At 36.4% G+C, this 24,458-nt stretch overlaps 1 protein-coding gene across 7 annotated transcripts in view; it reads left to right on the forward strand.

Annotated features, from left to right (window-relative positions):
* The window catches only part of STX17 (syntaxin 17), an 84,580-nt gene that overhangs the window by 16,202 nt on the left and 43,920 nt on the right, over window positions 1–24,458 (forward strand). For 6 of the 7 annotated variants that reach the window (XM_073806340.1, XM_019949081.3, XM_073806338.1 and 3 more), the window contains one exon: window positions 4,796–4,861. The exons of the other annotated variant lie outside the window; for it this stretch is intronic. In XM_073806340.1, coding sequence (XP_073662441.1) covers window positions 4,796–4,861 — 66 coding nt within the window. The remainder of the gene's footprint in view (window positions 1–4,795; window positions 4,862–24,458) is intronic. 7 annotated transcript variants of the gene reach the window in all.

Raw genomic sequence — 24,458 nt, forward strand, 5'->3', positions numbered from 1 at the left:
GATTCCATTTTTTCTTTTGTTGACTTATTAATTATACCTCTTTGTATTTTTATTTTTAATGGTTTACAGTTCAGAGTATTCATCTTTAACTTATGACAGTCTACCTTCAAGTAATGTGTTTTCATATATACATATATATATATATCACTTCACGTATATTATAAGAATCTTGGACTTCCCTGGTGGCTCAGTGGTTAAGAATCCGCCTGCCAATGCAGGGGACACGGGTTTGAGCCCTGGTCCGGGAAGATCCCACATGCCGCGGAGCAGCTAAGCCCATGTGCCACAACTACTGAGCCTATGCTCTAGAGCCCGTGAGCCACAACTACTGAGCCCACGTGCCACAACTACCAAAGCCCACACGCCTGGAGCCCATGCTCTGCAACAAGAGAAGCCACCGCAATGAGAAGCCTGTGCACTGCAAAGAAGAGTAGCCCCCACTCACCTCAACTAGAGAAAGCCCGCATGCAGCAACAAAGACCTAACGCAGTCATAAATAAATAAATAGCCTTATAACAGTACACTTCGATTTCCTCTCTCAGGGTCTTTGTAGTATTATTATAATATATTTTACTTCTATGTAATGTAATTTTTGTTTTAAACAGTGTTATCTTTCAAAGAGATTTTTAAAATAATAAAAAGTATATTTTATATTTATCTATATATTTACCATTTTTCAGTGCTGTCACTTTTTTGTAGAACCAGGTTTCTGTCTGGTATCATTTTCCCATCAACCTGAAGGACTTCCTTTAACATTTCTTGTAGTACAGGTTTGCTGGTATTGAATTCTGCTTGCATTTTTGTGTTTGAAAAAAAAAATGTTTATTTTGCCTTCACTTTTAAAAAATATTTTCCCTGTGTATAGAATTCTAGGTTGAGTTTTAGATTGTTTCAGTACTTTCAAGATGTTGCTCTGGTGTTTTCTGGCTTGCATTGTTTCTCATAAGAAGTCTTCTGTCATTCTTATCTGTGTTGCTCTGTACTTCACATATCTTTTTTTCCTCTTGCTGTTTTTAAGATTTTTCTATCACTTATTGTAAGTAATTTTATTATGATGTGCATTAGTTTAGTTTTGTTCATTTTTCTTATTTATGGTATTCCTTGAGTTTCTTGGATCTGTGGGTTTATAATTTTTACCAGATTTGGAAAAGCTTTGGCCACTCATTTTTCTTTTTTTTCTTGCTTACTGGGATATAACTGACAAACAGCACTGTTTAAGTTTAAGGTGTATAGTATAATGATTTGACTTACATACCTCATGAAATGATGATCACAATAAATAGTGAAGGTCCATCATCTCATATAGATACAAAATAAAAGAAAAACACTTTTTTCTTTTGTCATGAGATTTAAATTAGGATTTACTTTCTTAACAACTTTCATATATAACATACAGCAGTGTTAATTATATATATTAATCATGGCATACATTACATCCCTAGTACTTATTTATCTTATGACTGGAAGTTTGCACCTTTTGACCATAAACTATATGGTTCCTTTATATCTTTAGTTGTGGAAAATCTCTTCTGCTAGTCGTTAAGTCATTCTCATCCATAATTGCTCTGAAATTAGTTGTAATTTTGGTGCACCTATGGGAAGAGGTGAGCTCATGGTCTTCCTCCTCCACCATCTCAGTCACTGTCTCATTAGTTTTTCAGAATTTTTTTCTCTCCTTCAGGGAGCCCAATTGCATACATAAAATGTTGCTTTCAACTGGCCTGTGACTCATTGATACTCTATTCATTTATTGTCCATCTTTTTTTCTCTCTCTGTGTTTCATTTTGGATTGATTCTACTTTATATCTTTAAATTTACTATTCTTTTCTTTGCATTGTCTTACCTTCAATTAAACCCATCTATTGCATTTTTCATTTCAGATACCTTTTTTAAATTTAGGAATTGAATTTTTTTTTTTTTTTTTTTTTGCGGTACGCGGACCTCTCACTGTTGTGGTCTCTCCCGTTGCGGAGCACAGGCTCCAGACACGCAGGCTCAGTGGCCATGGCTCACGGGCCCAGCCGCTCCACAGCATGTGGGATCCTCCTGGACCGGGGCACGAACCTGTGTCCCCTGCATCGGCAGGCGGACTCAACCACTGCGCCACCAGGGAAGCCCCTAGGAATTGAATTTTTAAAAATATCTTCCCTGTCTCAATATGCTCATGTTTTTTTCTTTCTTAACAACATGGAATATATCATAATAATTTTTAATATCCTTGTCTATTAATTCCATTATCTCTATCATATCCGAATCTGTTTCTATTGATTGGTTTTTCTCATTGCAGATCATATTTTCCTGCTTTTTTGCATTCATGGTAATTGTTTATTGGATGCCAGGCATTCTGAACTTGTTGGATACTGAATATTTTTACATTACTTTGAGTACTTTTGAGCTTTATTTATTCTGAGACACATTTAAGTTATTTGGGAACAGTTTGATCCTTTTGAGGCTCTTTTAAGCTTGCATAGGATCAGAATAGCCTTTATTCCAGGCCTAATTTTTCCCCATGTAGGACAGTGCTTTGGAGTACTCCACCTGATGTCTAGTGTGTTGAGAGATTTTTCCAGTCTGACTTGTGGTCACATGAACTGTTTCTGGCCTTGTGTGATTTTGGGGGATTAGTCTACCTGCTCTTTTCCAGTGGTTCTTTTTCTGACTTCAGGTAGTTTGCTTATGTGCATGTACTGATCTGTACTCAGCCGAAGACTCAAAAGGAAAACCCTGCGGATCTCTGGAACTCTGTCTCAGTATAGTGCTCTCATTTCAGTTATCTCCTCACATGCAGCTTTTTCCTCTCTGATACTCTGCTCCACGATTCTTGCAACCCTGACCTCTCTGGATTTTCAACTGTTTCCTTAACATTATTTTTCTTAAAATATCATGACAGATTAGTATTAAGTAATAAATTTTAAAGTGGCTTATTTTCAGACATGTATCTTTGGCTTACATTCTTTTTGTTAATATCATAACATTAAAGGAGCATTTATACTGGGTCTGATGGCATCAATTAAATTTTTCTTAGAAGCAAAAGTAGATTGATAGTGGTTTTAAATTTATTTGATTGCGTAGTGGTTTTAAGTTTATGTTTGGTAACTATATTCTCAATATAGTCTATTTTTTAATTTTTATTGGAGTATAGTTGCTTTACAATGTTGTGTCAGTTTCTACTGTACAGCAAAGTGAATCAGCTATACGTACACATATATCTGCTCTTTTTTGATTTCCTTCCCGTTTAGGTCACCACACAGAGCACTGAGTAGAGTTCCTTGTGCTATACAGTAGGTTTTCACTAGTTATCTGTTTTATACATAGTTTCAATAGCGTATATATGTCAATGCCAATCTTCTAATTCATCCCACCCTCCTTCCCCCTTGGTGTCCATGTGTTTGTCCTGTACATCTGTGTCTCTATTTCTGCTTTGCAAATAAGATCATCTATACCATTTTTCTAGATTCCACATATATGCATTAATATACAATGTTTGTTTTTCTCTTTCTGACTTATTTCACTCTGTAGATGTAGTCTCTCAGTCCATCTACATCTCTACAAATGACCCAATTTCATTCCTTTTTATGGCTGAGTAATATTCCATTGTATATATGTACCACATCTTCTTTATCCATTCATCTGTTGATGGACATTTAGGTTGCTTCCATGTCCTGGCTATTGTAAATAGTGCTGCAGTGAACATTGGGGTGCATGTGTCTTTTTGAACTATGGTTTTCTCAGGGTATATGCCCAGTAGTGGGATTGCTCGGTCATATGGTAGTTCTATTTTTAGTTTTTTAAGGAACCTCCATATTGTTCTCCATAGTCTGTTATTTTTAAGCTTAATGGCTATTGTTTAGTTCTTAGATGATATAAAAAACAAAAATTCAGAAGTATCAAAAGAGTTTTTTGCTGCATTATTCACTACCAAATTTAAAGAATATGCAGACTAGGGAATATAAAAATACCCTAGAAAAAATTTTAGTGCTCTACTTTTATAATCTATTTTTCCTTCTATGTGTATATGGGGCATTTTCATGTTACTGTGCTTTCAGAGTAGTGTGTGTGTGTGGGTTATACCAAAAATGTGTTTAATGTCATTATTCACATCTGCTAACATCTTAATTATTTGGGTTTTTTATTTCAACCAAAAATAATGTGTGACATTTGGTGTTGTTTATATTTTATACAAGTATTCCATCATAATGTTATCACATTTTCCTGTCAAATGAAAAATTTTCCATTATCACGCTCGTTAAGTTTCTTGGATGAACTCTGAAAACTAAACATTACCTTGGTAAAAATTAAGACATATATATTAAATGTTCATTCTCATTTTTATATACTTTCTAGTCTGCAGTATCCATGTTACTTTTTCTCAAATCAGATTTTAGTTTTCAATACTTGACTCTATCATTAACAGACATTTCAAAGTCTTCATATATAGTAACAATATCTGATGAATGCTGTTAATCTTTTCATTTTTCACGCTCTTTTACATTCTCATTTTTTTCACCTCCAAAGAGTGTGCATTATAGACAAAATACATACTCTTTTTCAGTAAAATAAAGAGTATTTAGTGGGTTTTGTTTGTTTTTACCATTTACCAGAATTTTGGGTGTAATGTTTTTGAAAACTTCCTGTTGTATGGACTTTGGACAGTTAATTTCCACTACTAAGGCAGTAAATATTTTAGCTGGTATGTTTAACTTTGGGTGGGTGAGTGGGGATTTTTGAGGTAAATTGGGAATAATCACTTAGTGATAAAAAAAAACTCAGTACCTTTCCCCTTTCTTTTATATAGTATCAGAGGTGCAGAATCTGGGACAAGTTGCATGAAGAGCATATCAATGCAGGACGTACAGTTCAGGTAAGGCTATTTTATTGTTTCAGGTAAATCAGTATGAAAAGACAGTCTTAAGAAAATTTTGCTAAAATATATACCCTTGTAGCTGAATCCTTTTATATGTATTTGTAACTATTTCCTTAAGGATACATTTTTAGCAATAATTATTGAATCAGATGTCATACATATTTTTAAGATTTTGATTCATATCACCAAAATTTTCTCCAGAAATGATACATCAACTTACACTTTCACAATGAATGCATTTTACAACACTAGTATTACTCATTCCTCAAATTTTTGCTAATTAGTAGGTTAAAATAACACTGCTTTGTCGTCTTAATCTGGATTTTTTCTTTTATTGCTTTGAAGGGTGGAAGCTTTTTATATGCACCTTGGATAGTAATGTTTTTTTTTTAATTCTTTATTGGAGTATAATTGCTTTACAATGGTGTGTTCGTTTCTGCTTTATAACAAAGTGAATCAGTTATACATATACATATACATATGTTCCCATATCTCTTCCCTTTTGCGTCTCCCTTGCTCCCACCCTCCCTAGCCCACCCCTCTAGGTGGTCACAAAGCACCAAGCTGATCTCCCTGTGCTATGCGGCTGCTTCCCACTAGCTATCTATTTTACATTTGGTAGTGTATATATGCCACTCTCTCGCTTTGTCACAGCTTACCCTTCCCCCTCCCCATATCCTCAAGTCCATTCTCTAGTAGGTCTGTGTCTTTATTCCTGTCTTACCCCTAAGTTCTTCATGAAATTTTTTTTTCTTGAATTCCATATATATCTGTTATCATAAGGTATTTGTCTTTCTCTTTGTGACTTACTTCACTCTGTATGACAGACTCTAGGTCTATCCACCTCATTACAAATAGCTCAATTTCGTTTCTTTTATGGCTAAGTAATATTCTATTGTATATATGTGCCACATCTTCTTTATCCATTCATCTGATGATGGACACTTAGGTTGTTTCCATCTCTGGGCTATTGTAAATAGAGCTGCAATGAAGATTTTGGTACATGACTCTTTTTGAATTATGGTTTTCTCAGGGTATATGCCCAGTAGTGGGATTGCTGGGTCATATGGTAGTTCTATTAGTAGTTTTTGTTTGTTTGTTTGTTTGTTTTGTGGTATGCGGGCCTCTCACTGCTGTGGCCTCTCCCGTTGCGGAGCACAGGCTCCGGACGCGCAGGCTCAGAGGTCATGGCTCACGGGCCCAGCCGCTCCGCGGCATGTGGGATCTTCCGGGACTGGAGCACGAACACGCGTCCCGTGCAATGGCAGGTGGACTCTCAACAACTGTGCCACCAGGGAAGCCCCTATTTGTAGTTTTTTAAGGAACCTCCATACTGTTCTCCATAGTGGCTGTACCAATTCACATTCCCACCAACAGTGCAAGAGGGTTTGCTTTTCTCCACACCCACTCCAGCATTTATTGTTTCTAGATTTTTTGATAATGGTCATTCTGACTAGTGTGAGATGATATCTCATTGTAGTTTTGATTTGCATTTTTCTAATGATTAATGATGTTGAGCATTCTTTCATGTGTTTGTTGGCAGTCTGTATATCATTTTTGGAGAAATGTCTTTTTAGGTCTTCTGCCCATTTTTGGATGGGGTTGTTTGTTTTTTTGATATTGAGCTGCATAAGCTGCTTATAAATTTTGGAGATTAATCCTTTGTCAGTTGCTTCATTTGCAAATATTTTCTCCCATTCTGAGGGTTGCCTTTTTGTCTTGTTTCCTTTGCTGTGCAAAAGCTTTTAAGTTTCATTAGGTCCCATTTGTTTATTTTTGTTTGTATTTCCATTTCTCTAGGAGGTGGCTCAAAAAGGATCTTGCTGTGATTTATGTCATAGAGTGTTCTGCCTATGTTTTTCTCTAAGAGTTAGATACTTTCTGGCCTTACCTTTAGGTCTTTAATCCATTTTGAGCTTATTTTTGTGTATGGTGTTAGGGAGTGAACTAATCTCATACTTTTACATGTAGCTGTCCATTTTTCCCAACACCACTTATTGAAGAGGCTGTCCTTTCTCCACTGTACATTCCTGCCACCTTTATCAAAGATAAGGTGACCATATGTGCATGGGTTTATCTCTGGGCTTCCTATCCTGTTCCATTGATGTATATTTCTGTTTTTGTGTCAGTACCATACTGTCTTAATTACTGTAGCTTTGTAGTATAGTCTGAAGTCAGGGAGCCTGATTCCTCCAGCTCCATTTTTCGTTCTCAAGATTGCTTTGGCTGTTCGGGGCCTTTTGTGTTTCCATACAAGTTGTGAATTTTTTTGTTCTAGTTCTGTGAAAAATGCCATTGGTCGTTTGATAGGGATTGCATTGAATCTGTAGATTGCTTTGGGTAGTAGAGTCATTTTCACAATGTTCATTCTTCCAATCCAAGAACATGGTGTATCTCTCTATCTGTTTGTATCATCTTTAATTTCTTTCATCAGTGTCTTATAGTTTTCTGCATACAGATCATTTGTCTCCTTAGATACGTTTATTCCTAGGTATTTTATTTTTCTTGCAGTGGTAAATGGGAGTGTTTCCTTAATTTCTCTTTCAGATTTCTCATCATTAGTGTATAAGAATGCCAGAGATTTCTGTGCATTAATTTTGTATCCTGCTACTTTACCAAATTCACCTATTAGTTCTAGTAGTTTTCTGGTAGTATCTTTAGGATTCTCTATGTGTAGTATCACGTCATCAGCAAACAGTGACAGTTTTACTTCTTCTTTTCTGATTTGGATTCCTTTTATTTCTTTTTCTTCTCTAATTTCTGTGGCTAAAACTTCCAAAACTATGTTGAATAGTAGTGGTGAGAGTGGGCAACCTTGTCTTGTTCCTGATTTTGGTGGAAATGGTTTCAGTTTTTCACCACTGAGAAGAATGTTGGCTGTGGGTTTGTCATATATGGCCTTTATTATGTTGAGGTAAGTTCCCTCTATGCCTACTTCTGGAGGGTTTTTATCACAAATGGGTGTTGAATTTTATTGAAAGCTTTTCCTGAATCTGTTGAGATGATCATATGGTTTTTATCGTTCAGTTTGTTAATGTGGTGTATCACACTGATTGATTTGCGTATATTGAAGAATCCTTGCATTCCTGGGATAAACCCCACTTGATCATGTTGTATGATCCTTTTAATGTGCTGATGGATTCTGTTTCCTAGTATTTTGTTGAGGATTTTTGCATCTATATTCATCAGTGATATTGGCCTGTAGTTTTCTTTTTCTGTGACATCTTTGTCTGGTTTTGGTATCAGGGTGATGATGCCCTCACAGAATGAGTTTGGGAGTGTTCCTCCCTCTGATATATTTTGGAAGAGTTTGGGAAGGATAGGTGTTAGCTCTTCTCTAAATGTTTGCTAGAATTTGCCTGTGAATCCATCTGGTCCTGGGCTTTTGTTTGTTGGAAGATTTTTAATCACAGTTTCAATTCCAGTGCTTGTGATTGGTCTGTTTATATTTTCTATTTGTTCCTGGTTCAGTCTCAGAAGGTTGTGCTTTTCTAAGAATTTGTCTATTTCTTCCAGGTTGTCTGGCATAGAGTTGCTTGTAGTAATCTCTCATGATCTTTTGTATTTCAGCAGTGTCAGTTGTTACTTTTCGTTTTCCCCTTGTAATTCTGTTGATTTGTCTTCTCCCTTTTTTTCTTGATGAGTCTGGACAATGGTTTATCAGTTTTGTTTATCTTCTCAAAGAACCAGCTTTTAGTTTTATTGATTTTTGCTAATGTTTCCTTCATTTCTTTTTCATTTATTTCTGATCTGATCTTTATGATTTCTTTCCTTCTGCTAACTTTGGTGTTTTTTTAAAATTCTTCTTTCTCTAATTGCTTTAGGTTAGTTTATTTATTTCAGATGTTTTTTGAGGTAAGATTGTATCGCTCTAAACTTTCCTCTTAGAACTGCTTTTGCTGCATTTGTCGTGTTTTCATTGTCATTTGTTTCTAGGGTTTTTTTTTTTTTTGGCTGTGTTGGGTCTTTGTTGCTGCGCGCGGGCTTTCTCAAGTTGTGGTGAGTGGGGGCTACTCTTCGTTGCAGTGTGCAGACTTCTCATTGCGGTGGCTTCTCTTGTTGCAGAGCACAGGCTCTAGGTGCATGGGCTTCAGTAGTTGTGCGTCGTGGGCTCTAGAGCATAGGCTCAGTAGTTGTGGTGCATGGGCTTAGTTGCTCTGCAGCATGTGGAAATCTTCCCGGACCAGGGCTCGAATCCGTGTCCCCTGCAGCGGCAGGCGGATTCTTAGCCAGTGTGCCACCTTGGAAGCCCCTCTAGGTATTTTTTGATTTCCTCCTTGATTTCTTCAGTGATCTCTTGGTTATTTAGTAGTGTATTGTTTAGCCTCCATGTATTTGTACTTTTTACAGTTTTTTTTCCTGTAATTGCTATCTAGTCTCATAGCCTTGTGGGCAGAAAAGATACTTGATACGATTTCAATTTTCTTAAATTTACCAAGGCTTGATTTGTGACCCAAGATATGATCTATCCTGGGGAGTGTTCCATGAGCACTTGAGAATGTCCTGTAAATATCAATTAAGTCCATCGTGTTTAATGTATCATTTAAAGCTTGTGTTTCCTTATTAATTTTCATTTTGGATGTTCTGTCCATTGGTGAAGGTGGGATGTTAAAGTCCCCTATTTTTATTGTGTTACTGTCGATTTCCCCTTTTATGGCTGTTAGCATTCGCTTTATGTACTGAGGTGCTCCTATGTTGGGTGCATAAATATTTACCATTGTTATATCTTCTTGGATTGATCCCTTGATCATTCTGTAGTGTCCTTCTTTGTCTCTTGTAATAGTCTTTATTTTAAAGTCTATTTTGTCTGATACGAGAATTGCTACTTCAGCTTTGTTTTGATTTCCATTTGCATGGAATATCTTTTCCATCACCTCGCTTTCAGTCTGTATGTGTCCCTAGGTCTGAAGTGGGTCTCTTTTAGACAGCATATATATGGGTCCTGTTTTTGTATCCTTTCAGCCAGTGGGTGTCTTTTGGTGGGAGCATTTAATCCATTTACATTTAAGGTAATTATTGATATGTATGTTCCTATTACCATTTTCTTAATTGTTTTGGGTTTGTTATTGTAGGTCTTCTCCTTCTCTTGTGTTTCCTGCCTAGAGAAGTTCCTTTAGCATTTGTTGTAGAGCTGGTCTGGTGCTGCTGAATTCTCTTAGCTTTTGCTTGTCTGTTAACGTTTTAATTTCTCTGTCGAATCTGAATGAGATCCTTGCTTGGTAGAGTAATCTTGGTTGTAGCTTTTTCCCTTTCATCACTTTAAATATGTCTTGCCAGTCCCTTCTGGCTGGCAGAGTTTCTGCTGAAAGATCAGCTGTTAACCGTATGGGGATTCCCTTGTATGTTATTTGTTGCTTTTTGTTGCTGCTTTTAATATTTTTTCTTTGTATTTAATTTTTGATAGTTTGACTAATATGTGTCTTGGTGTGTTTCTCCTTGGATTTATCCTGTATGGGACTCTCTGTGCTTCCTGGACTTGATTGACTATTCCCTTTCCCATATTAGGGTGGTTTTCAAGTATAATCTCTTGAAATATTTTCTCAGTCCCTTTCTTTTTCTCTTCTTCTTTTGGGACCCCTATAATTCGAATGTTGGTGTGTTTAATGTTGTCCCAGAGGTCTCTGAGACTGTCCTCAATTCTTTTCATTCTTTTTTCTTTATTCTGCTCTGTGGTAGTTATTTCCACTGTTTTATCTTCCAGGTCACTTATCCATTCTTCTGCCTCAGTTATTCTGCTACTGATTCCTTCTGGTGAATTTTTAATTTCATTTACTGTGTTGTTCGTCATTGTTTGTTTGCTGTTTAGTTCTTCTAGGGCCTTTTAAACGTTAATCGTATTTTCTACTTCCACGATTTTGGATCAGCTTTACTCTCATTATTCTGAAATATTTTTCAGGTAGACTACCTATTTTCTCTTCATTTGTTTGGTGTGGTGGGTTTTTACTTTGCTTCTTCATCTGCTGCTTATTTCTCTGTCTTCTCGTTTTGGTTTACTTGCTGTGTTTGGGGTCTCCTTTTCGCAGGCTGCAGGTTCATAGTTCCTGTTGTTTTTAGTGTCTGCCTCCAGTGGCTAAGGTTGGTTCAGTGGGTTGTGTAGGCCTCCTGGTGGAGGGGCCTGGTGCCTGTGTTCTGGTGGATGATGCTGGATCTTGTCTTTCTAGTGGGAAGGACCATGTCTGGTGGTGTGTTTTGGGGTGTCTGTGAACTTATTATGATTTTAGGCAGCCTCTCTGCTATTGGGTGGGGTTGTGTTCTTGCCTTGCTATTTGTTTGGCATGGGGTGTCCAGCACTGGAGCTTGCAGGTCGTTGAGTGGAGCTAGGTCTTAGCATTAAGATGGAGATCTCTGGGAGAGCTCTCGCCGTTTGATATTACATGGGGTTGGGAGGTCTCTGGTGGTCCAATGTCCTGAACTCGGCTCTCCCACCTCAGAGCCTCAGGCCTGACACCCGGCCAGATCACCAAGACCTGTCAGCCACATGGCCAGGTACCTGGGGAGTTTCTTGCCTTTTGGGAAATCTGAGGTCTTCTGCCAGTGTTCAGTAGGTGTTCTGTAGGAGTTGTTCCATATGTAGATGTATTTTTGATGTATTTTTGGGGAGGAAGGTGATCTCCACGTTTTACTCCTCTCTGCCATCTTGAAGGTCCTCTCTCGTGTTTGTGAATCTATAGTCTTTTTCACCGAAAAATGCATCTCTGGTCATCTTACATTTCAAAAAGGTTATTATAGCTGCAGTATAGTGAATAGACTGGGATAGAATGAAATGAATGCAAAAGATCATTTAGGAGTGGTTACCGAGATGGTGAAGATAGAGAAAAAAGATTGATTTGAGACTTAGGTGGAATTTTGACTTGCCTCTCTATATGTGTATTTTATTTCTTGCTACCTAGATTATAGCCCTAAAGATCAGGGACTATGTCTCCACTAATTGTGTATGTCATAGTACCAGGTGCTCAGCAAGATGCAGAGTTTATTGAATGGTACTCTACCTGTTAATGTCAATGAGATTATTATGACTTGCATTTCTTACCATCTTCACTGTTTAACATGTCATTAAAAATCACTTATGATTTTCTTGAGACAGTGGTATGGTCAAAGTGTTTGTTTACTGATTTAAAAAATATATATGTATTTACATTATTGATCTCCTTCTGGCATAAAAGCTTCGTGTGTGCCATTAAAATAATGAGATCGAAACTGTTGTTAGATGTGGGTATTTGCTTAGTTTTATTCATATCTTCCTTGAATTTTTTGTATAGGCTTGTTCTTTGCTAGTTTGTGTAAAACTTATTTTTAGACAATTTCATGAACGGTTACTATAAATTTTCTAGATTTATCATTATTCGATTTGTATAGTAAGGAGTAAGTATCTTTTTATTTTTGGTATAGCGTCTTTGTTGAAAAGGGGTTCTTAATTTAAATGTGTCAGTCTTTATCTAATTTATCAGTGTTTTCTCTTGTGGTTCATGCTGTTGGTATCTTGTTCAAGGAATGTTCTGTATCCTAAGATCAAGAAGATAATTTCCCTATATTTTCTATTGAATGTTTTAAATGTTTTGCTTTTAACAGTTAAGTTGTTAATCTATCTGGTATTGATGGTATGAGATAGATATAAATAAAATTTTGTTTTATTTCTTTTGGAAAACCAGTTATCTCATTATTAACTGATTTCTGCAGTGTTATTTCCATATCACAATTCCATATATGCATAAGTGTGTCTCCATTCTTTCTTCTCTGTTCCACTGGTCAATTTGTCTATTTCTCCACCAGGGTCCACACTGTGTTAATTAAGACAGTCTTGTGATAAACTTGATATCTAGTTGGATAATATGATTACCTTATTCTACCTTTTCAAGTGTGTTTTGGCAATTCATGGCCATTTAGCCTTCCATATAAAATTTGGAATCTGCTTTTCAAAGTTCATACACAGTCTTGTTGGAAATTTGGGAATTGCATTAGATTTATCCATCTATTTAGAGACAAATTATATATTTACGATGTCCAGTTTTACTGCCTGTGAATATGGGATATTCTTATACTTGGTTATGTATTCTTTATTATTTGTGTATCTTTATAGTTTTCTGCATACAGATTGTGGTGCATTTTCTGCATACAGATTGTACATTTTAAAGATACCTGCAAAGTATCTTGCATCCTACATCATCTTCTACAGTATGACGTTGCTACTCACCCACAAACAGTAGCAACAGTGGTGTCTAATTCTCCTTCCTTTGAATCTGAGCTGAGGCAGAAGTAATGCCACCAGACTTCTGAGGCTAGATCAGAAAAGGCCAGATAGCTCCCACTGGTTCTCTGAGGATGCTTGCACTGGGGGAACTTAGCCATCATGTGAAATGTCCAAATATCTGAAGACTCCCACATGGGAGATAGCCACAGCCACAGCTGAGCTCAGAAATTTCCAGCCTCAGGTGCCAGCACTTGAGTGAGCCATCTTGGACATCAGTGCAGTTGAGCCTTCAGATGACTGTGGCTTCAGCCAACATCTGACTCAACCGCATGAGAGACCCCAAGTGAGAACTCCTCAGCTGACTTCCTAAATGTCTGATCCGCAAAATCATTAGCAGAATTAAGTGGCGGTTTTAGGCCTTTAAGTTTTGGAGGAATTTGTTATGCAGCAACAGATGACTGGAATACAGGGCTCACACTTAACTTTGTTTCTCTATTTCAGTCTATTTCATTAATCTGTTCTTAAGTACTTCATTGTTTCAGGGTTTGTGTGTGTGTGTGTGTGTGTGTGTTCTGGGGAGGTGTTAAACATGTCCTTTTAAATTATGTTTTCTAACTTTTGTTGGTGTATAGAGAAATATAGTTAGTTTTCATATATAGATCTTATGGCCAATTATCTTTAAACTTATTTCTAATAATTGGTCTAAATCCCTTTGCACTTTCTATTAATAGGGTTTTTGGGGGGAGGGTGATATTTTTCTTCTCTTACAATATCACCCATTTTTCTTTTCTTGTTTCAATTCTTTATGGGTTTTTTTCAATCTGGCTCACTGGTTATTGAAAGAAACAGTTAATAAAGCAACTTGTTCAAATTTATCTTTTAAGGAGTTTTTTTTTTTAATTTATTTTTGGCTGCGTTGGGTCTTCATTGCTGTGCTTGGGCTTTCTCTAGTTGTAGCGAGTGGAGGCTACTCTTCGTTGAGGTGCGTGAGCTTCTTATTGCGGTGGCTTCTCGTGTGGATCATGGGCTATAGGTGTGTGGGCTTCAGTAGTTGTGGTGCGTGGGCTTAGTAGTTGTGGCTAATGGGTGCTAGAGCACAGGCTCAGTAGTTGGGCATACAGGCTTAGTTGCTCTGTGGCATGTGGGATCTTCCCAGACCAGGGCTCAAACCCATGTCCCTTGCATTGGCAAGCAGATTCTTAACCACTGTGCCACCAGGAAAGCCCCAAATTTATCTTTTAAAAATGATAAATGATAACAGCTTATAAATGATAACATTTATAAATGATAACAGCTCCCTCTGCAAAAAAATTCTTACTGCTATTTATATATATTTTTTCTGAAAGTAAAATTTCATTCTGTATGACAGGATTGTTGTAAGGATTGTTGACCATTGTAAGGATTTTTGACCATGTGTGCAAAGTGCTTACACAGCTCCTCTCAGGGGAATTGGAGTAAGTTTGATTTGATACTTGCATTTTTAACTGCTAGATCAAGCTAAAAAGATTCCTGGCTTTTTGTTAGTTTAATTTGAAACACATTATAATTGCATCACTTTTTATCATTTTTTTGGCTTGTCATAGAAAAGTACAAAACATATTCTTTAAAACTCAGCTCTCCCTGTCCCTCTCCCCAAACAGTTAACATATGATAATAATACTAGTTGATAATAGAGGATTCTGAAAAATGTGTCATGGTTTCTGCTTTGAAGAAACTTACCTAGATGAGAATTCATGAAATGTTAAATATTTAAATAATAATTTAAAGCTTTATAAAATGTTAATATAAGTCAGTATATGACTAATTGTCAAATATTTTATAGAGACCAGTAAGTGAAAGAGTGCCAGCTATCTGGATGCTAGATAAGGGCAGTGTTATCCTTATTTTTCAGATAAAAGAAGGCTGAAGAACAGAGAAACTTTGGTGTTTGTCTAAAGCACAAGGCCTTCATAAGTGGAAGGGCAGGGATCCAATCTGGAATTATTTTTACTATTAACTCAGATGGATAGACAATCCAGGAATATTCTCAGGAATACTGTGCTTAATACCTATATTGTAGGTCTTCATTAGATATTTGTTGAGTAAATGAATGGAGGCCCTTTTCTCCTTTGGTTTTCATTCCTTTTGGTGGTTCATTTAATATTTTTTAAGCTATATGTATTCTTTTTGGTGCCTTCTGATTTTGAAGTAAGTATGAACTCATTACTATTAATACCTTAGTATAGTAGTTAGGTAATACAAGCAAGGAGAAGTCCAGATTTATTTTAATTAAATAGTTATGACTCTGGAGTCCTTAATGATAAATTATATGACATCTAGAATGTGTTTACTCTAAGTTGTTTAAATGTTTACCAGTGGACTTGTGCTCTGTGTTTGTAAAGAAATTAGATTAATTATTGATACCAAATGTTTTCTGCTGTGTACATTTGCTCTTAAAATTACATGTTGTAAAAACATATTAGAAATCCTTAAATCAATATTTAACAAAGGCAAATATATGTATAGCCTCTCTTCTTTTAATCATTAAATACATAATTGGACATTTTTCAGAATTTTAATTAACTCAGAATAATTACTTTTTACAATTATCAGTATGGATAAGTATTCATTTAAACATATCTTTTAATCTTTAGACAGAAATTTCAGGATATTTCTGGAAGAAGGGAAAAAGCCATAACTAGTTATTAAATTTAATTTCAAAACTATAAAGAGAGAGATGTCACCTTTACTGAAAGTTTGGCCATAGTTTGCTGTTTACTGCTTGCATACTGCAAAGCTTTTTAATTAGTGAGTTGGTATACTTTCTTTTTTTTTTTTAAACTTCCTTGGTTATATACCATGTATCAAACTTGGTATTTTTGCAGATTTTCAGAACTTGGCATATTATCTTCCTTTCTGACCTGATTATTAGAAGAACAGAAACATTTGAATATTTACTACATCCTAGATACTATTCTAGACACTGGAAATATAGCTGTGAGCAAAACAGAAGAAAATTCTTTTCTCATTGAACTTATATTCTGCAGGCGGGAGTGAAGAAAACAGAGACATTTTTAAAATAAATAAATATATAATATTTAGATGGCTATAAGTACCTTGAAATAAAAGTAAAAGCAGGTTAAAAAGAACAGAGAATCACAGAAGGTGATGAGTGTTCTTTTATATAGGGTGGTTATGGAAGGTTTCTGATGCCATTTGAGCAAAGACCTGAAGGAAGTGAAGGCATAAACCATCGGGAATAGACTTCTCCAGGTAGAAGGGAAATCAAGTGTGAAGACTCTGAGGTGAGAGGATGCGTGGCATATTCAGGGAGTAATAAGGAGGTCAGTGTGGCTGATTGTGAGCACGGGAGAGGAGGTCAGAGAGATCAGCTGGGCCTGATTACGGAAGGCCTTGCAGAATATCATAACAAAGTTGGATAGAAAACCTTTGGAAGGTTCTGAGCAGATGATAACCTGATATGATTTAAAAGATCACCTTGACTATTATGAAAAGGATAGATTCTAAGGGAGCAAGGATTGAAGCAAGAATACCAGGTAGGTGGCTAATATAATAATCAGGATACTATGGGTCTACTTTTTAGAAAAATGCAGAAACACCAATGTACAGACAATTTTGTGTAGAATGTCAGGGGCCTAGTATGTTATATTTTTACCTACTCTCTGTAGCCCTAGAAAATGGTTCTGAACTTAAACGCTTGAGAGAGGAATAAGGAACTACCCTGACAACAACCTTAACATTGAGGTACCTTTTTCAAAAATTACACACACACACACACACACACATTTCAAATGTACAAATATGTAGGAAATAATAAAAATAATATAACACTCATCACCCAACTTTGTCAACTCTTAACATTTTGCCACAGTTTCATCCCCTTTTTTGGAAGAAAACTTTAAAAATACCACTGAAGTCCCTTGTGTACCCTTTCTTGATTCCATTTACTTTGTTCCTGTCTGCATCTGAAGGAAATCTTTTCCCCTGTTTTAAGTATTTATCATTTTTGTGCACATAACTATATATAAGTAATATATGATATTGTTTTGCAGTTTTCTTTCTGCTTTTTTCCAAACAGCTTTCTTGAGGTGTAATTGACATATAATAAACTATACAATTCGATAAGTTTTGACATATGTATACACCATGACACCATCACCACAATCAAGATAATGTGAACCCATCACCAGTGAACCCAGTTAAGATAATGAATATATCCATTGCCCCCAAAAGTTTCCTTATACCCATTTGTAACCTTCCTTCTGGCTTCTCCTTCCCACATCCTCCCACATGCACATACACCCTCACTACTCAAGCAACCATTGACCCGCTTTCTGTCACTATACATTAGTTTGAATTTTCTAGAATTTTATATAAATAAAATCATCTAATACATACTTCTTTTTTGTCTGGTTTCTTTCACTCTGCATGTATATTTTGAGGTTCATCCATGTTGTAATGTGTATCAGTATTTCATGGCTTTTTATTGTTGAGTAGATACTCTGTTGTATGGATATACCACAGTTTGTTTATCCATTCGTCTGTTGATGAACATTTGGGTATTTCCAGTTTTGGGCTACTACAAATAAGGCTACTATGAACATTTGAATACAAGACTTTGTATGGAAAAAGGATTTCATTTCTCTTGGATAAATACTTATGAATGGAATGACTGGGTCATATTCTTCACCTTTCTAAGAACTGCCAAGCTGTTTTCCAAAATAATTGTACCATTTTATATTCCCACCAGTTCCTTCATATCCTTGCCAACACTTAATATGGTTAGCCTTTTTAATTATAGCCATTCTAATACGTCTGTAGTGGTATCTCATTGTCATTTTAATTTTCATTTGACTAATGATGTTTCTGATTCATATTGAATTAATTCAGTATTTTTTATTCCATTTTGTCTTCTTTCTTGTCTTGCCGGCTTTAACTCTTTGTTTTTTTAGTGGTTATTTTAGGGTTTATAGTATACCTCTTATTATAGTTTATCTTCATGTGAGATTCTACTATTTCACATATGTTTAAGAAATTTACAGTATACTTCTTCTCCCCTCCCAGTCTTTATGCTATTGTTGTCATATATTTTACTTATACATGTGTTACATACTTAATAATGTTTAAACAGTCAGTTGTCTTTTTCAAGTGATTTAGATATTAAAGGGGGAAAATCTTATCTATTTACTTCTGTCATTTCCATTTTTGGTGTGCTTAATGCCTTTGTGTAAGCCCATATTTCCATGTGGTGTAATTTTCCTTTTGCCTGAAAGACTTCCTGTAACATTTCTTAGAGTGCAGTTCTGCTGTTGATAAATTCCTTTGTGTATCTATCTAAAAAGGCTTCATCTGGCCTCTGTTTTCAAAAGGAATTTTTCTGTATATAGAATTTTATATTGAGTTTTTTCTTTCAGTACTTTACAGATGTTGTTCAGCTGTCTTTTCAGTTGCATTATTTCCGATGAGAAATCTGTTTTATTCTTATTTTTATTCCTCCGTATGTAATATGTCTTTCTCCTCTGCGTACTTCTACATTTTCCCTTTATAACTGGTTTTGAGCACTTTGATTATTATGGGCCTTGGTGGAGTTTTCTTCATGTTTCTTGTGCTTTGAATTTATTGAGCTTCGTGGATCTCTTGTTTTATAGTTTGCATCAAATTTGGAAAATTTTGGGCCATTATTTCTTCAAATATTTTTCTGTCCCCTCCAATCTCTGTTCTCCTTCAGGGACTCTAATTACACATATGCTATGCTACTTGAAGTTATCTCACAGCTTACTGATGCTCTTTTAAATTCTTTTGGATTCTGTTTTCTCTGTGTGTTTCATTTTCTATAGTTTCTTTTTCTATGCCTTCATGCTCACTAGTCTTAGCAGCAGCCGTGTCTATTCTGTTATTCCATTCAGTGTATTTTTCATCTCATATTATAATTTTCAACTCTAGAATTTTGATTTGGGTTTATTTTAATATCTTCCATGTCTCTACTTAACTTTTTGAACATATGGAATACAACTATAATAGTTTTAATATGCTCTGCTAATTCTAACGTCAATGTCAATTCTGGGTCAGTTTCAATTGATTGATTATTGTCTTCATTATAAGCCATATTTTCCTCTCTCTTTGTATGTCTGGTGGTCTTTGCTTGGGTTACCTTTCCATGGCTGGATGCTAGATATTTTCATATTCCTATAAATCTTCTTGAGCTTTGTTCTGGAATATAGTTAAGTTACTTGGAAACAGTTTGATCCTTTTGGGCCTCACTTTTATGATTTATTAAGCTTGATTGGAGCAATGCTTGTCTAGGGCTAATTATTTCACCACTACTGAAGTAAAAACCTTTCTGAGTGCTCTATCTAATGCCCTATAAATTAAGAGTTTTTCCAGTTTAGCTGGAGAGAACAGACACTCTTTCCAGCTTTGAATGAGTGATGGGCACTGTTCCCTCTAATCTTTTGGGATGATTTTTTCTCCAGCCTTGGGTAGTTTCTTCACATACATGTTCTGATCAGCTCTTTGCCAAATACTTGAGAGCTACCCTTCTGTGTATCTCCAGCATTCTCTTTCTGTACAGCTCTCTCCTCTCCAGTACTCTGTTCTACAAACTCTGCAGAAGCAAAAGTCTATCTATTATTACATTTTGAAACTGCAAGTAGAATAGGTTTAACAGTTTTATTCTCTGAGATAAGAAATCATTAGGAATAAGAAAGATTTTGTGATCACATTTTGAAACAGTGAAAAAGTTGAAATTGTGACTACTATAATAATTGAATGAAGAACATTAACTTGGCTTTTATAGAAACTTGGTCAGCCTAGCCTCTGTAGCAGTGGTGATGCAGAGCTTGCTGAGAACACAGATTTCTGGGACTTACCTTAAAGATTCTGATTCAGTAGATGTCAGACCACATTTGGAAAGATACTGCTCTACAGAGTCTATCCTAGTTCCACAGGTAGTGTAAATACAAAGAAAGTCAGACATGGAACTGGTAGAAGTAAAATGTGACTTTCATGATTTTACTAGGAGAAATATAGAATACTTGAGCTACTTTTAAATTTTTTAAAAGAAAATTTTAAAGGGAGAAGCAATAGAAAAGAGAGGGAACAAGGAGGAGAGAGGAAGTGAGGATAGTAGACAAAAGTTAGGAAAAAAGAAGAAAAGATTAGAGAGAAGCAAGGCCAGGTAGAGAACAGAAGAGAAGATAGAAGAGTAGATTCCAAAATGAATGCTGTTAGGAGGTAAATTGTTTTAGGTTATTATGACTTTAGAGGAATTTAAACTTAAATTTTGCCTTGAAATATTTGTGAGCCGATTAATCAGGATTTAGGATCCCGCCCCCCCCCCCTTTTTTTAAATAAGTATAGTACCTATGCCTCTACTCTGATTGGCAGAGTATACCTATAGTACCTATGCCTTTATTCTGATTGGAACTATAGAACCTCAGGGAGAAAATTAAATCTAAGGTACCATCACTTGTAGGATACACCAGTATTTTGTGTACCTCTGAGAGAGAAAAGTGCTGCCAGTTAAGTATAGCACAGTGCTTTTTTTTAACCATCTGTTTTAAGATACGTTCCAATTTCAGAGATGTTAAAATGTGGGAAAGATGTTGTGTCCTCAGGTTGATGAAATACAGTATTTAGAAGTCTTCTACCTTTCTACTCCAGCTCTGTCTTTTCCTGATTTATTCTTTCTATTTAGTAAGTTCTATTTTTTCAATATTATTCATCAGGAGTGGCTCAAATCTCACCTCCTTCATGAAGTCCATGTAGATCCTTACAGTAAGATGTTTCAAGTTTCCTTTGAGCATGTTTCTTATGCCCCTTTCAATTTTGAATATTTCTTCTTAATGGAAAAGCAAAAGAGGAGTTAAGTAGTTCTGCTTTCTCTGTATTGTCTGCTAACATTATACCATCTGCCCCAAGCAGTAGGCCTGTACCTTCTTTCTTGTTCCTCTTGCCCTACATGCATTTTTTAAAATCTTTTTTATTGTTCTTAATATTTTTCGCCAGCCTCTGCTCATTCTGGGCTCTTACGTGGTTCTCCTCATTTCACATCACTCTTTTTTATTCATCCTTGTTTACTTACCTTTCTTTTCATTCCTGTTTTTTTTTTTTAAAAACAAGTATCTTAAAATTCTGAACTTATAGCACACCTTACCCAATCATATTGGATTTTTTTAAGATGTCACTTTCCTTCCTTATCCGATTAACTTTTAACTTTTTTTTATAGTGTCAGAATTTTTACTTTTTAGAAACTCTCTTTTAAAAAAGGTTTTCCCATTACAATATAATCTCTGCTATGGCATCATACAAGTATTTTCTCTAAACTTGACTCACTTGCCTAAAGTATCACTGTTTCCAGTATTCCTTTTTGTAACTATTATGAACACCAAGATGGCAAGGTTGCTTTCTCATGGTTTTCATTTCCACTTTACTATTTTATGCTTCTGTGTCAGAATTAATTCCCCAAAAGTAGTTCCTTTCATTATTTCTTCCAACTAATGGAAGATGAAATGTTTCATATGCTAGTGACTTACATTATGCTTTCCTCGGCAAGTTTTAGCTGGTTTCTTGATAGTTGGAGATCCCTGTTGTTGGACCACCACTTTGCTACTTTGTGGAAAATATTATAATAAAAATTTCTAAAACTATTATTGTAACTTTCTATTATGAAATATAATATACATGCTATAAAAATTCATTAAGCATAAATATAAACCTGAACAAGTTATTGTACTGTGAATACTCATGTAACCACTACTCAGATCAAGAAATAGACAATTACCAGCATCCTAGAATCCCCTCATACCCTCTTCCCACTTATAAACACATGTCTCCCTGCAAAAGTAATCACCGTCTTGATTTGTATGGTAACTGCTACTTAGTTCTTCTGTATGGTTTTACCACCAAAATACATAATTAAGACTATAGTTTAGGGCTTCCCTGGTGGCGCAGTGGTTGGGAGTCCGCCTGCCGATGCAGGGGACATGGGTTCGTGCCCTGGTCTGGGAAGATCCCACATGCCGCAGAGCGGCTGGGCCCGTGAGCCATGGCCGCTGAGCCTGCACGTCCGGAGCCTGTGCTCCGCAATGGGAGAGGCCACAACAGTGAGAGGCCCGCGTACCGCAAAGAAAAAAAATTAAAAAGTAAAATGAGTTAGAGAATGTTCTCTCTTTCTCTTGAATAATTAGTGTAATTTCCTTTAACTCTTTGGAAGATTGGCCAGTGAGGCCACCTGTGCTGGTGTTTGTTTGGTTTTGGTTTTGTTTATGTGTACAGGGAGGTGGGGGAGTTTCAAAATGGCACATTTAATTTTTTAATAGTTATGACTAGTCAGATATTTTTCTTGTCAGTTTTGGTAAGTTACAGTTTTCTAGTACTTTATCCATTTCATCTAACTTTTCTAGTTTATTGACATAAATGTATTCATAATATCCTCTCGTTACCTTTTTTTTTAATTTTAATTTTATTTTTGGCTGCATTGGATCTTCGTTGCTACGCATGGGCTTTCTCTAGTTGCGGCGAGCGGGGTCTACTCTTCGTTGCGGTACGTCGGCTTCTCATTGCGGTGGCTCCTTTTGTTGTGGAGCACAGGCTCTAGGCACGTGGGCTTCAGTAATTGTGGCACATGGGCCCAGTTGCTCCACAGCATGTGGGATCTTCCTGGACCAGGGATCGAACCCGTGTTGCCTGCACTGGCAGGCAGATTCTTAACCAGTGTGCCATCCCCTCTTCTTATCTTTTTAATATCTGAAATATCAGTAGCAATGTCCCCTTTTTTTCATTTCTGATTTTGGTTATTTGAACCGTCTTTATTTTTTTTAGCTACTTCTGAGTGAATTTTACCAACTTTATTAGTCTTCTAAAACTGAAAATTTGGCTTTTTTAACCTATTGTATGCTTGCTTTTTCTATTTAATGAAATTTATGTCCACATATTTATTATTTTCTACTTTCTTTGCATTTCTAAGTTCCTGAGATGGATGTTTAGTTTATTAATTTTCAGCCTTTCTGCTTTTCTAATATATTTGCATTTAGAGTTATAAATTTCTAACTACCGCTTCATCTGCCTATAAGTTTTAGTGTGCGTTATTTTTCTAATGCAGTTCAGAGCATTGTAATTTCCATTGTGGGGACACCCCTGGTGGCACAGTTAAGAATCCACCTGCCAATGCAGGGGACACGGGCTCGATTGCTGGTCCGGGAAGGCCCCACATGCCGCGGAGCAACTAAGCCCATGTGCCACAACTACTGAGCCTGCACTTTAGAGCCTGCGCGCCGCAATTCAACTACTGAAGCCCACAAGCTCTGGGTCCCGCGTGCCGCAACTACTGAGCCCGCGTGCCTAGAGCCCTGTGCTCTGCAACAAGATAAGCCACTGCAATGAGAAGCCTGCACACTGCAATAAAGAGTAGCCCCTGCTCGCCACAATCAGAGAAAGCCCATGCACAGCAGTGAAGACCCAACACAGCCAAAAATGAAATAAATACATTTATTTAAAGAAATAATAATAATTTCCATTGTGATCTCTTCTTTGCTTTGTGGATTATGTATAAGGGTTTTTCTTTGTTTCCAGACATGTAGTGTTTATGGGTATATTTTTGTTAACTGTTTCAAGTTTAATTTTATTATGATCAGAGTACATGGTCTTGAATGAGGTCCCTTTTTTTTTTCTTTTACTTTTATTTGCATTTATTTTTTGCGACATTTACTCCCTGGCCGTAAGTTTTTGTTTTGTCAGTTTCTTCTGGGATGGGATATCTTTTTCTTCTGGGCAACCTCCTCTTCTGGTTTAGGAATAATCTGTTCATTTTCAGTAAGGATCATCTCAATGTAGCAGGGAGAGCTCACGTATGGGTTGACCTGACTATGAGCTCTGTAAGTCCTGTACCACATCGTGGGGGCTTTGTTCACCTAGATGTGGTTAATGACCAGAGAATCTACATCTAAGTCCTTAAGTTCAGCATTACTCTCTGCACTTCTGAGCATGTGCTGTAAAAGTTCAGCACTCTTCTTGGGCCACTGACCCTGCATCCAGCCCCACTGTTTGACCTGGACACACCTACCAACTCCACCATTGTAACGACAGAATGGCACGCATTGCTTCTTTAACGTGACATCCTTCAGATACTGGTGGCTTTTCGGATATGCATACCCTTAATGGCCTGGGCAGTTTAACGAGTGTTCTTAAAGTGAACATGAAGATTTCAGCCTCTTGACTTGCATGATTTTGTGGGGTTTTTTCTGGGTCAAGTGAATAGCGAACCATTTTTAGAGGTCACCTCAGACCACTTACCGGAAAAGTCAGTTTTTTTTTTATTATAGTTGATTTACAGTGTCCTGTTCATTTCAGGTGTACAGCACAGTGATTCAGTTATACACACACACACACACACACATATTCTTTTGC

Source organism: Tursiops truncatus, chromosome 6, assembly GCF_011762595.2.
Source record: "Tursiops truncatus isolate mTurTru1 chromosome 6, mTurTru1.mat.Y, whole genome shotgun sequence".
Lineage (NCBI taxonomy): Eukaryota > Metazoa > Chordata > Mammalia > Artiodactyla > Delphinidae > Tursiops > Tursiops truncatus.